Source organism: Engystomops pustulosus, chromosome 6 (assembly GCF_040894005.1).
Source record: "Engystomops pustulosus chromosome 6, aEngPut4.maternal, whole genome shotgun sequence".
NCBI lineage: Eukaryota > Metazoa > Chordata > Amphibia > Anura > Leptodactylidae > Engystomops > Engystomops pustulosus.
In genome coordinates this window covers 24,067,340-24,082,181 of record NC_092416.1, presented here as the reverse complement: position 1 = coordinate 24,082,181, position 14,842 = coordinate 24,067,340, and the positions used below count along the sequence as shown (strand labels likewise).

The following is a 14,842-nucleotide window of genomic DNA, read 5'->3' as shown; positions in this document are numbered from 1 at the left end:
CCTCTTTAGTAAATTAGCATATTACCACAATTAAAGATTAAAAAAGATAATGGAGAAAAAAGATTCAGCCCTTAAAAGTTCTATCCTTACATACATTAGAGGCACTTACCAGGTAGATCCGTGGTAATAGGTTTCCTTTAATCCCTTGCACCACAAACTTACATCCCACTGAAAAATATAGCACAGTTCTAGCGCCACCTTGTGCCAAAATTAATAACTGCCCCTCTGTGTCTTTGTCTAATTTTATTCATACCCTCCCTCAAAAGTGATATGTCTGATCTAGTGGCGCACACCTGTTTAGCTAAATCCTCAATAGATGTATTATTCATTTAGTAAAATTCATTTTTTTCCCACTCCATCACTTTGTTCTGAGTCCTCCTTTAAAACAGAAAAATCTAGAACCAGTACTTTTTCTATTTTATCCCTTTAGCTTCTGCTAATCCAAGCTTTGACCTGATCTAGTTTTTCCAGGTGGCGATTTCCATAATTTCTGTATTCTGCTCTGACCCCCATTTCTATTTCCACTTTTTTCCTTTGGAGAGGTTGATCCCAATCACTTTCTTCCCACAAGTTTAGGAGCCATAGCACAAGTTTTGTATTCATTTACAACCCCAAAAGTCAAAATTCTACTAAAGTACTGTAACCTTTAATGCTTATTTACCAATATAATGCAGAGATTTATTATACACAGTTAAAGCGCAGTAAATGTAAATACAAGTACAATATATCCAATAATTGTATAGAAAGGCAAGACAGAATAATAACTATTGCCTTCAGAGATAAAAAAAATTCAAATCCATTAGCTCAGTAAAGGGAAGAAAGTGTTAATTCAGCCTGAGAACAACATCTAAATCTTGAGTTAAAGGGAACCTACCATTTGATTTGATGCATTATGAAGCAAACATACCCTGAGAATGCTGTAGCTACACTGATGCAGGATCATATCTTGTTTAATGAGTGGTTTTTGAAGGCACAGAGATGCCAATCATTGCTATGGCAGCCCTGAGGTCCGATAAGGACCCCACTGCTGCTTTCAGTAGTAGAATGTTAGGATTGTGCTGAATGCATAGTCTGACTATGTAATATGCTGCATATTAGTGTTGCAGTATATTATAATGAACAAGTGATCAAATGATCACTTGTTCATGTCCCACCCTAAAACAAAATTATTTAAAAAGAACAAAAATCCCCTAAAGTTTCATCCCATGCAATAGTCAAATAAAACATAAAAATGTAAAAAATTGTCCAAAAAAAACACAACATATTGGGGCACATGTACTAAGGGTCCCAATCTCATTTTTACGCTGGGTTTCCCGAATTTTTCCGTTTTGCACCGCCGGGATTTTGGCACACACGATTGGATTGTGGTACATCGGCACCTGCTTTCTCGCGACAGAAATCGGGGGGCGTGGCTGTCGGAAAACCCGATGGATTCGGAAAAACTGTGGAATTTAAAAAACGAATTGTGTCGCAAAATCAATTACTCACATGCACCGGGAATAGGTTGGTGAACTCCAGCGGACATCGGCGCAGCAAGGACACCTGGTGGACATCAGGCACACGACCTCAGTGAATCGCCGGAAGACCCAAATCCTCGTCGGAGAACGCGCTGCTGGATCACGACAGGAACGGGTAAGTAAATGCCCCCCATTGGGTACCACAACGTCCATGACAACCCATACAATAAAATAAAATTGTCACTGAACCCGTACGGTGAGCGCTGTAAACAAACCCAAAATTATGAAAGTAACAAAAGTAACATTTATCCTGACATGATACCAAAAAAAGGTACAACTTGTCCCACAAAAAAAAATAAGCTCTCAAACACAGAAAACAAAACAATATAGATGTTCTGCCCATTGTTACATGGTGATGCAAAAACAAACTAATTTCTCACAAAATTAGTTCTTTATTCTGCAAAACAAGTTAACCATAAAAAAGTCGTATAAGTCGTTTTTGTGTTATAACTATTTGTTCAAAAATTTTAACAGTTCAAAAGTGTAAAAAAGAGCAAATTTTCCCAACTTTTTGCTATTTTTCAGTTTTTTCATAAATAAATTCAATATCACTCAAATGTTTCAAATTACATGAAGTTCAATGTGTCACAAAAAAACTATCTCAAAATCAACTTGGTATATTAAAGAATTCCAATGTTATTACAATTTAAATTGACACATGTCAGATTAGAAAAATCTGTCCATAACGTCAAAATAGGCTTAGTCCTTAAGGGGTCAACTGGCAATAAAAGGTCATGGGACCTTCTCCTGTCCCGAGTGAAAGAGAAGAGCTGTTAGCAGTATCTAGCCCTGTGTGATAGCAGGAGCCAGGCAGGGGCTTATTTATACTCTATAGACCAGGCCACTGGGTAAAAGTGAGGACAAATAGCTGCCACTTATTCTGCCCCTGTTCATACTCTGTTCCGAGCCCTCCATGTTAATGCAGGATATTACTGCAGTTTGTCAGAGAAGAAGGGGGAGAAGGGTGATGGTGGCTGTGCTAGACCTCGGGTCTTGGAGTGAGCTGTATCCTCCACCTCCCGGAGAGGGAGAAAATACTGATCTCAGGAGGTAAACAATTGATACATATGGGCATGTGTGAGTGGTTGTCTACATACAAAGAGTGTGGAAATAAACATTTAAATAGGCCTACGTATACTGCGTTGGGGGCGCCATTTGAATTTTCGCCTCAGGCAGCAGAGAAGGCTGCCCTGGGTATTGCCGTAATCATGATGACCCATAGAATAAAGATAACGCATTATTTTTATGAAATGTTGAAATTCCGGGAAAAAAAAATGCTAAAAAACATAAACAAAAATTAATGATTATAACTGACGCAAGAAAGAGTTAATAACATCTGATTATTAGCTATTAAACCCCCGTCAATGATGTACCTGAAAAGTGGATCTCATCCACAAAAGAAAAGAATCCCCCAAAATTACAAAATAATAAACATTTTACAACCTTTAAACTGTGACCATGCAGATCTGCTCTGAATGGCCCCTCCTTCCGTTCTATGCCCGGCCCATACAGCAGTCACCCCCACATATGGGGCATCCTCACACTTGGGAGAAATTGGAGCTTTGTGGAGTTTTTTATGACAATTAAATTTTTTGTCCAAATTGTCTAAAAAAACAGTTTGTAAATTCCACCTCCATTTTATTTTAACCCCCTCCAAAACATCTAAAGGGTTAACGCACTTCTTAAAGTGGATTTTTCACATATTGAAAGGTATAGTTTCTAAAATGGCATGATTTATGGGGTTTTACTGCGATTTAGGCCTCTCACAGTCACTTAAAGCTGAGCAGGTGCCTCTAAATAAGGGTTTTGATGATTTTCATAAAAATGAAAAAAATTGCACCCAAAATTTTTTACCTCCCTAAAACCTTGAAAAGAGAGAAGATACATAAATAGCCATGCAAATATAAAGCAGACATTTGGGAAATGTTAGCTATAAAGTTACTTGGCTGCTATGACGATCTGTCGGAAAAGCAGAAAATTTTGAACTTTGAAAATGAATAATTTTTTAGAAATTTTTGCCAAATTTCCATTTTTTTCATAACTAAACACAAAATATAGCATCAAAAGTTTTCTATTAATTTGAAGTAAAATGTGTGTTGAGAAAACGATCTCAAAAATGGCTTAGATGGCTTAGACCGGAAGGGGTCAATAAGTCTCATAGTGATGGTCTGGAGAGGAAACCAAGGAGAGAGATGTTCCTTATGAGAAAATATCATAACCTGAAAAGATAAGGACAATTTCCCACCCTTTTATAGCCCTTTCTTGTATAAAAAATTGTGAAGGCCATCTGGTTCCCTTTCTGATGATATTCATTTTCAAAGTCTCTATTTGGATTGGATCAGCTTTGCTCCCAGCATAACAGACAGTATTTCACCTTGTTATCTCTTGTAAGTCAATATATTTTGGCAGAAAATTAGAACATTTTGTAATTTTTTCATTAATATAGATTGTCTTTGTCTCGGCTTTGTACACTAACCCGAAAATGCCGAAAATGTATTACAGGCAGTCCCCGAGTTATGTACAAGATAGGGTCCGGAGGTTTGTTCTTAAGTTGAATTTGTATGTAAGTCAAAACCATATATTTTTATAATTGTAGATCCAGACAAAAAGAAATTTGGCCCCACTGACAATTGGAGTTTAAACATTTTTTGCTGTATTGGGACCAAGGATTATCAATAAAGCGTCATTACAGACACCTTACAGCTGATCATTGCAGTCTGGGACTATAGTAAAGCATTCAGAAAGCTTCACCAGAGGTCAGAGGGGACAGAGGGGTCCATCTGTAACTATGGGTTGTCTGTAAGTCGGGTGTTCTAAAGTAGGGGACCGCCTGTATTACATATATTTTACGACCGAAGAAATCAAATGATTTATGGTAAAGCTTTGCCGCACTGAATGGTACGACACTGACAAGTCATACATACACCAGCCTAATGGGGTATTCTCGTCTGGGCATTCACATCCAGATTCATATGTAAACATTTCTTCAATTAGATGTCATTAAAAAAAAATTACCTGTGTGAAGATAATTGCTTATAAATGTAGACATTTGGTCCCTTAGAACAAGACTATGTCCTTGGATACGACCACCTCTGTGGAGTGATTACACAAAGAACCAAAAAGTTTTTGTATATTAAATGTCCGAGTTACTGTATGTCCCACAGCCGTCCTGTGGTAATGATCGCTGAATCCCGGTGGTCAGGCAGGACTCAATAGCGCATGTCTGGCCACTGCTGCCAGAGAGTGAGGTGGTCGTATCCGAGGAAGCTATCTCGTTTCTAAGGGACAGCGTGACTACATTTATGAGAAATTATCTTCACACAGGAACATTTTTTTAATAACATCCAATTGAAGAAATGTTTACAGATGGCAAATTAATTAAAATAAATTTAAATGCCAAGATGGGAAAACCCCTTTAACTGTAACCTTTGCTGTCAAACCCAGATGTACAGAATATCCGCCATGTATGTCTTTATGTCTCGTGTTGTTACTTTTTTATGTGCTAATGTTCTTTTTATACTATTCAAGCCATACCCTGAACAAACAGTATGCTGCTCTAATTATACTATGGCCAATGCCGAATCACTAAGGCTCTAGTTACTTTTTCTTACTGAATTAATGTCATTGAACAATGGTCCATGGTGAAACAATGTATGTCATGTAATGTAGAGCATTGAACCCCTTAAGGACACAAGGTTTTTTCGCTCATTTTTCGCTCTCATTTTTCCTTGCACAGAGCTATGTGAGGGCTTATTTTCTGCGTAGCAAATTTTAACTCTCCATGAAGTTATTTATTGTACCATGCCGTGTACTGGGAAGCTGGAAAAAATTCTAAATGTGGTGTAATTGACTTAAAAACGTATTTGCGTCACATTCTTGTGGGCTAAGTTTTTACGTCTTTTACTGTAAGCTCCAACTAACACCCCTGCCTTATTTGTTGGTTTGGTGTGATTATGGTGATGTCAATTGTATTCAGGTTTTATTGTGTTTTCATGTATTTTCAGAAATTACAGAAATGTGTACATAAAAAAAATTTTTCGCCATCTTCTGGCGCTAATATTTTTTTCATACTTCGGTGTACGGAGCAAAATTTTGCAAAATGAACTGACGTTTTCATTGCTTCCATTTTGAGGACTGTACTATCTTTTGATCACTTTTTATTAAATTTTTTATGTGATGTAAAATGGTGTGAAAGTAGAGTTTTAGACCTTTGAGGGTTATTTCCTGTTATGGGGATCACTGTCGGGAATAACTGTTTTTATATTTTGATAGATTGGGCATTATGAGACTTGGTGATACCTATTAAGCTTATAATTTTTACTGTTTATTACATATTGTATCATTATTTTTTACTATGTTTTAGACCCTCTAGGGTCTATTAACTCTAGATGGTATTGCATTTTTACACAGAATTCATTACAATGAGCCACTGACTCAATGTAAAGAATCTGCATATGCCATGCAGCCGATCCCCGATAATGTTTTGGAAAGCGAGAATTGGAAAAAAGATTAAAAAAATTAAAAAAATATAGATTGTTTGATCATTTTTAAACAAATGAAAACATTTTGATATTCATTTTTACAGGTGATTTCTCTAAATGTTTGGGATTTACAGGTGTCCGTAAGTATAATTATCTATTACCCAACCTCTCATTTTAAACTAAAGCAAATTGCAACTTTAGTAAATATATATGATTTATGAAAAATATGAATTGGAGAGTAAAATGCCAAGAAGTAGCCAATGGAATTACCTATATAATATTTTCAGGAACATGCAACTTAGGCTACATTCACACGAACGTATGGGGGACGTATATACGGCCGACGTATATACGGCCGATATACGTCCCCCATACACTCCTATGGGCGCACGGCACCCTACGGGAGCGGTACGGTGCAGCACACGTGCGGCACCGTACCGTTCCGTACCCGGGAGAAAGATAGGACCTGTCCTATCTTTCCCCGTAATACGGCGCCGTGCGCCATAGGTTGCTATGGAGAGGGGCGGGGGTGAGCTGCGCTCACCTCCTCCTCCTCTCCCCGTACACTGCCGTTGCCCGCTACGGTACGGTACGGGCGGGCAACGGCAGTGTGAATGTAGCCTTAGAGCGCATCAGTCTAACTGCCTCATACTAGATTAATCTCCATGATTGCCTAGTGTCACTATGTGCCCCAGTGGGTGTCTACTATATGTGCAGGAAACATCAGGCCTCATGTATCACTTGGTTTTTATGTTGTTTTTGCACCTTTTCATTGCACTGTTTTTGTGCCGGTTTTGCATCTAAACAACAAACTAGCATCCATTTGTCCTACCAATCCAGATGTTTTGCTGCACCTAATAATCATTTATAATTAGCGACTTGTTCATTTAGGCTAATTTAGGCGCCCGAAAGTGGCTTAAACTGAAAAGTAGCACTGAGCTATTTTGCAGAACAGTTTATTACCAGTAGCAGAGCTCAGCAGACACAGCAGACACTACAGACAGGACCTGCTGCCTCTGTTTACAGTTCATGACCTTCTATTTACAAACAATCTGCAGAGGCCTGAGCTCAAAGCAGGACAGGAGAGAAGTTTGTAGCAGTGTGTAGATAGTATAGAGAAGTGTCCCCATGTAGCAGGATAAAAGAGAAGTGAGTGTTAGCTGCAGACGAAGTGTCCACCGTGTAGCAGGATGACCACGCTGGTGTCTAAGGAGGGTAGTGGCCAGAATTACAAGGGGGCAGCAGGAGATCAGCACTGGGGGATCCTCTCCAGGAGAAGCCACTGCTGAGGAGGTAACTGGGTGCAGGGTGTCACACACCTGGGCTCTGCTGTGAAGGTCATTCTCATGTTGGGGTGCGGGAGAAGCAGAGAAGAGCTTGTAGGACAATCACATGTAAGATCCCAAATCTAACATTGCACTTAAAGTAAAGTGTTTATTAGGAGACAGGAACTCAACTCATCACAGATGGTTGAAGCTTGTGATAATTCTGGCACAACAATGCGCCAAAATTAAGGTGCACCAACATGATTTGAGTGCAGAACAGTGAAAAATCTGGCCCCATGTTTACACTAACCAATTTACTGTAGATCAAGCATCTAAAGTAGGATGTACAACATAAAGAATTGCCACCAACCAAAGGCCCTAATGAGCACAGCAATCATAACATTTTCACACTATAGGGGACAGCTGTGTGGGGAAACGACATGGAAGTGCCCACCAGGAATGGGAGTCTGGTTCCCTTTTTTTCAGTGGAACAGAAGCAATCTGAAATTTATATTTTTTAATTCTAGTAACTTTATACCTAGTAACTTAGACTACCTAAACAAAGATAAACATTTTGAATTCTAAACAATAGGGAAAACAAAGCTCCACGGTTCACTACTCTACCACCCACCATGTTTGTTGTACACTGAAATATGTCTTTTATGTAACTATGTAATATATATCTTCAAATTAAGCAACATTCCAGCACTAAAAGGTCTTGTGTAAGAATCCGTCCTTTATTCTTTAAAAACTGGCATAACACGTCATATACACAGGCACATCGTAATAGAAACGATCAACCCGTTTCGGAAAATAACCTTAGTCATAATCTAAAATCTTAAGAGCTGCAACTATTTGAAAAGACCTCCTAAGGCTAAATTCACACTACTGTTGACAAATACGTTCTTTGGGGGATATTTATCATACGTTGGCGCTCGTGCGCCAGCGTATGATCGCCCCGCCGCTGCAAATTCGCAACCCGATACATCAAGAGGCTTCTGCGTCTTGATGTATCGGGCTGCCAGCAGAGCAGTGCTTATCCTACGCCAGGCAGGGCCTGGGGTAGAAAAAAACGCAGCCGGCAACTTTTTACGTATAAAAAGTCGCCGGCAGCAGTGAGTGCGCAGGCGCGGGGGCAGTAACACCCCGCGCCGGCCCACTCCCGTCCGGCCGCGCCCCCCGCTCAGCCGGCCGCGCCTCCCTTCACGCGGATTGGGGAAAATAATCGCAAAAGCTAGCAATAAGCTAGCATTTGCGATTATTTCAGGGCCTCTGCGCCACTGGCGGTGCGCAGAGGTCCTGATAAATATGCCCCTTTATCTCAGGTTAAAAAAAAAAAGGATGATAAATTAAGGTAGATAAAATGACAGTAACTGGTGACATAATGTCCGTTTATTTGAATGATTCCCTTACGTTTCTTGGTTAAAAAAAAAAGGACACATGTCTTTCAGTTTGTGTCAGTTAGTAACCATTTTTTTTAAGAATCAGTTTTTTTAATGGCAATTTAATTTCACTGTCAATACATTGACCTATAGCTTCTACAATCTATCTCATATCTTTCTATCTATCTTCTAGCTATCTATTTATCTATCTATCTGCAACATCCCCCACCGGGGCCTAGCCTTGGGTTGGGGCCTGGAGGTAGCAGGGGCCCAAAATACCGGAGAGGGTGGTGGTTGCGGCCTAGGCGCGCTGATATCATGGTGCTGAGTATGGGGACCGGAGGGCTGTCCTACAGCCTGGCAGGTCTCCAGCAGGTGGTGTGTGCAAGAAATATGGAGGGTGAGGCTGATGTACTGGTTCTCCCTGGGGCAATCCCTGAGTGTCTGTAAGATATATCCCTGGGTGATGGATGGGGAGCCCGTGGTGGTAGACAGCCAACGTTGTGCAAATCAACTTACAGTTCTTTATTGAACCTCAAACAGCAGGCATCGTCCAAACATGATTAACATCGGATTCTGGAGTTGTCATGGAGAGGGGTCCTCAGGTATGGTGCACCAGCCTGATAGTAGATGCTGGCTGGGATAGTTGAGATGGAGCTGTGTCCAAATTGTGGAAGCTGAAGATCTGGAGTTAGAGTCTCCTGACTCAGTTCCTGGGGTCAGTATCTGTGGCAGCACTGAAGGTGTGCAGCGCACACTGTCTGTCTCTCACTGAACAGACTCCTGAGGCAGACAGACAGACCATGTGGTAAGAAGAGCCATGTGCTCCCACTGAGCTGGGTTTTATACTCCCCCTGGTCAGGTGGTAGTACCTCTCCAATCACTCTCCAGCTAACAATACAGACACATATTTGGATAATTACTTGCACCAATTCCAATTGCCTTTCCAGACAAAATCTACAGCTGCTATTCACAACTACCATTTTGCCTATGCGTTAGCAGGGGTGTTGCATATGTATGTACGATGTTTGTACAATGTGGTTATGCTGTAGAATGAAAATTTTGTGGGACAGTACCAAGGATCGCTATTAATAATCCACGGATATGTTGTGATTTGTTACTGGTAGTAAGATGAATCAGTTTAGGTGATGTGTGTATTGCTTGGCTCAATGCAAAGATTGCCAGATTTATAAACAAACTGCAATTACTCATACATAGAAAGGTAAGGATGTAAGAACTAGGGGTACCTGCATTTCAGAGAGAAAAAGAGAGAATTATGGCCTTTTATGATAGCTATGTCCCATATATAGCTGTCATACAAACAGACCCCTGAGCATAAGTTAATTCAATAGCAGGTTATGACATCAAGTCTCAAAGGGTTCCTGGTCCCCAAAATGAAAATCCAATTTTACATTTAAAATCTCCTCCTCTTGTTGATTTATGAGCTCTTTATATTCACTGCCAAAAAAATCCCTGCTTTTAACCCCTTAATGACTGCCCTATCAGCTTTTTACGGCGGTCATTAAGGGTACTTCAGCGAGTCAGAAGAGTATTTCGGGACACCCGGTCTTGCTGGGCTATGATGTCCCAGCCCAGACTCGGCACTAACACCCGGGTGTTTAACCCCTTACACACCGCTGCCAAGCATGACCGCGGCGTTTAAGTATGTCCCCCATGGATCGGACCCCCCGGGTGAGCTTACCGGAGGATCCGATCCCTCCTGCCGCAGCCCCAGGGTCCGGCGAGTGACCCGAGGCTGCCGACTCCTCTTTTCGCCGGGTCTTGCCTTCCTGGCAGGACCTCGCTGTAAGTAACTGAGCATGTGTAGCATAGTACACATAGTACAGTGCAAAACAAGTGTATTGCAGTGTAAGGGCTTGAACAAGCGATTGGATGAACGCTTGTTAAGCCCAAATATGGAATGTGTAAAAAAATGTAAAAAAAAAAGTAAAAGTCATTTTATAATAATTAAATAAATTAATAAAATAAAGTCCCATCATCTCCCCAGTTGCACATAACATGCAAATAAAGTATATAAAACACAAAAACACCGAAAAACTTACAAATTTGGTATCACTGTGTCTGCATTAAACTGTACAATAAATCTAATTTAATATTGAACCCACTCGGTGAACAAAGTAAAAAAAAAACACAAAAAACTTCTCGTAATATACAATTTTCATCAAACACCATCACAAAGAATGCAAAAAAAAGCCCTCAACCAGATCTGACAACAGAAAAATACAGAAGTTATGACCCTGAAAAGTTGTCGTTAGTAAAAACAATGCAATTTTCTCCAATATTAACTATATAAACTATAAAAACTATATAAATGAGGTATCACTGTAATTAGTAATGAACCAGAGAATAAAGATATAATATTAGTTTTACATTACGATTAGCGGGGGGGAGGGTGCTAAAATTCCAAAATAAAAATTAATGTTTATTAGAGATGAGCGAACATGCTCGTCCGAGCTTGATGCTCGGTCGAGCATTAGGGTACTCGAAACTGCTCGTTACTCGGACGAATACTTCGCCCGCTCGAGAAAATGGCAGCTCCCGCCGTTTTGCTTTTTGGCGGCCAGAAACAGAGCCAATCACAAGCCAGGAGACTCTGCACTCCACCCAGCATGACGTGGTACCCTTACACGTCGATAGCAGTGGTTGGCTGGCCAGATCAGGTGACCCTGGGATAGACTAGCCGCTGGCCGCGCTGCTCGGATCATTCTGTCTCTGGATGCCGCTAGGGAGAGAGCTGCTGCTGGTCAGGGAAAGCGTTAGGGTGTTCTATTAGCTTACTGTTAGGCAGGAGTGATTCTCAAAGAACCCAACAGCCAGAGGTCGCACTAACATTTTTCCAGAAGGGTAAAAATACTCCTCTCACCATTTTTGAGGAGTATTTTTACCCGAGGAGGAGTATGAAAATTTCGGTAGCACACTGCGCACACACTACACTGCGCACACTGCGCACACACCACACTGCGCACACTACACTCGCACACTGCGCACACTACACTCGCACACTGCGCACACTACACTCGCACACTGCGCACACTACACTGCGCACACACCACACTGCGCACACACCACACACAACACAGTACAGCACACACTACTCACACATACAGAACACAGCACACACTACACACACATACAGAACACAGCACACACTACTCACACATACAGAACACAGCACACACTACACACACATACAGAACACAGCACACACTACTCACACATACAGAACACAGCACACACTACACACACATACAGAACACAGCACACACTACACACACATACAGAACACAGCACACACTACACACACATACAGAACACAGCACACACTACACACACATACAGAACACAGCACACACTACACACACATACAGAACACAGCACACACTACTCACACATACAGAACACAGCACACAATACTCACACATACAGAACACAGCACACACTACTCACACATACAGAACACAGCACACACTACACACACATACAGAACACAGCACACACTACACACACATACAGAACACAGCACACACTACTCACACATACAGAACACAGCACACACTACTCACACATACAGAACACAGCACACACTACTCACACATACAGAACACAGCACACACTACTCACACATACAGAACACAGCACACACTACTCACACATACAGAACACAGCACACACTACTCACACATACAGAACACAGCACACACTACACACACATACAGAACACAGCACACACTACACTCACATACAGAACACAGCACACACTACACACACATACAGAACACAGCACACACTACACACACATACAGAACACAGCACACACTACACACACATACAGAACACAGCACACACTACACACACATACAGAACACAGCACACACTACACTCACACATACAGAACACAGCACACACTACACTCACACATACAGAACACAGCACACACTACACTCACACATACAGAACACAGCACACACTACACTCACACACACACACAGAACATTACACCTACAATCACACACTCACCCATCCGGATCTGCGGGCAGGTAGAGATGGAGCAGGACAGGGAGCAGCAGCCCCGCTGTCGACAGGTATCGCGGGGCCTGCGCTCTCTCTCCGGAGCGCTGATGACACAGATCACTGTGTCAAGTGTCGCGCTGAGCGGTCCGGCGCGCGCTGTGATCGCGCGACATTTACCTCTTTTGCAGCGCGCGCCGAGCCGCTCAGCCTGCGCGCTGCAAGGAATAATTGCCAAGCGTAACTTTACGCATGGCAATTATTTTGGGGGGTAATGGCGCCTCATCACGCGTCTATGACGCGTGGTGAGGCGTTAATGCGACCTCTGCCAACAGCCCTTCTTAGGGCTACAATAACGTTCTACTTTTTTTATTTTAATTTGCATCTTTTACCATTTTGTGAGGAATTAGCAGGGGGACTTGCTACCGTTGTGTTTAGCTCTTAGTGGCACACATATCCATAGCAAAGACCGAAGTGGGAAAATTCAGTAGGGGTTGGATTTCTATTAGGCAATAACTCAGTGTCATCTCATCTGGCATAGTAGTGTGCTTCCTTTGATACTTGGCTAGAAAATAGCCATAGGAGAATACAAACAGCTTCTTGAAGCCTACAGTAGCGTTCTATATATTTGATTTCTGGTTGATCTGCTGGTGGCTGTAGTTTCTGCAGTGCATGTACTTGCCAATTCTGAGCAATTTGTAGTGAGACTTGCGACCGCTGTGTTCTGCGCTTAGTGGCGCACATATCCATAGCAAAGGCCGAAGTGGCAAAATTCAGTAGGGGTTGGATTTCTATTAGGCAATAACTCAGTGTCATCTCATCTGGCATAGTAGTGTGCTTCCTTTGATACTTGGCTAGAAAATAGCCATAGGAGAATACAAACAGCTTCTTGAAGCCTACAGTAGCGTTCTATATATTTGATTTCTGGTTGATCTGCTGGTGGCTGTACTTTCTGCAGTGCATGTACTTGCCAATTCTGAGCAATTTGTAGTGAGACTTGCGACCGCTGTGTTCTGCGCTAAGTGGCGCACATATCCATAGCAAAGGCCGAAGTGGCAAAATTCAGTAGGGGTTGGATTTCTATTAGGCACTAACTCAGTGTCATCTCATCTGGCATAGTAGTGTGCTTCCTTTGATACTTGGCTAGAAAATAGCCATAGGAGAATACAAACAGCTTCTTGAAGCCTACAGTAGCGTTCTATATATTTGATTTCTGGTTGATCTGCTGGTGGCTGTAGTTTCTGCAGTGCATGTACTTGCCAATTCTGAGCAATTTGTAGTGAGACTTGCGACCGCTGTGTTCTGCGCTTAGTGGCGCACATATCCATAGCAAAGGCCGAAGTGGCAAAATTCAGTAGGGGTTGGATTTCTATTAGGCAATAACTCAGTGTCATCTCATCTGGCATAGTAGTGTGCTTCCTTTGATACTTGGCTAGAAAATAGCCATAGGAGAATACAAACAGCTTCTTGAAGCCTACAGTAGCGTTCTATATATTTGATTTCTGGTTGATCTGCTGGTGGCTGTAGTTTCTGCAGTGCATGTACTTGCCAATTCTGAGCAATTTGTAGTGAGACTTGCGACCGCTGTGTTCTGCGCTTAGTGGCGCACATATCCATAGCAAAGGCCGAAGTGGCAAAATTCAGTAGGGGTTGGATTTCTATTAGGCAATAACTCAGTGTCATCTCATCTGGCATAGTAGTGTGCTTCCTTTGATACTTGGCTAGAAAATAGCCATAGGAGAATACAAACAGCTTCTTGAAGCCTACAGTAGCGTTCTATATATTTGATTTCTGGTTGATCTGCTGGTGGCTGTAGTTTCTGCAGTGCATGTACTTGCCAATTCTGAGCAATTTGTAGTGAGACTTGCGACCGCTGTGTTCTGCGCTTAGTGGCGCACATATCCATAGCAAAGGCCGAAGTGGCAAAATTCAGTAGGGGTTGGATTTCTATTAGGCACTAACTCAGTGTCATCTCATCTGGCATAGTAGTGTGCTTCCTTTGATACTTGGCTAGAAAATAGCCATAGCAATAGGATAGGATTGTTTGGTTTTAAAAACTCAAAAAAAAACAAAAAACACAAAAAAAAAAAAAAAACACAAAAAAACACAAAAAAAAACAAAAAGAAGTAAAAAAAAAAAAAAGTTATAACTCTCATTTTAAAAATGTT

The 14,842-nt window shown here is 41.5% G+C and overlaps 1 protein-coding gene across 1 annotated transcript in view; it reads left to right on the top strand.

The window, feature by feature from the left end:
* Positions 1–14,842, top strand: part of LOC140065595 (IgGFc-binding protein-like) — a 43,753-nt gene that overhangs the window by 15,504 nt on the left and 13,407 nt on the right. The window contains exon 6 of the mRNA XM_072113184.1: positions 6,103–6,138. Coding sequence (XP_071969285.1) covers positions 6,103–6,138 — 36 coding nt within the window. The remainder of the gene's footprint in view (positions 1–6,102; positions 6,139–14,842) is intronic.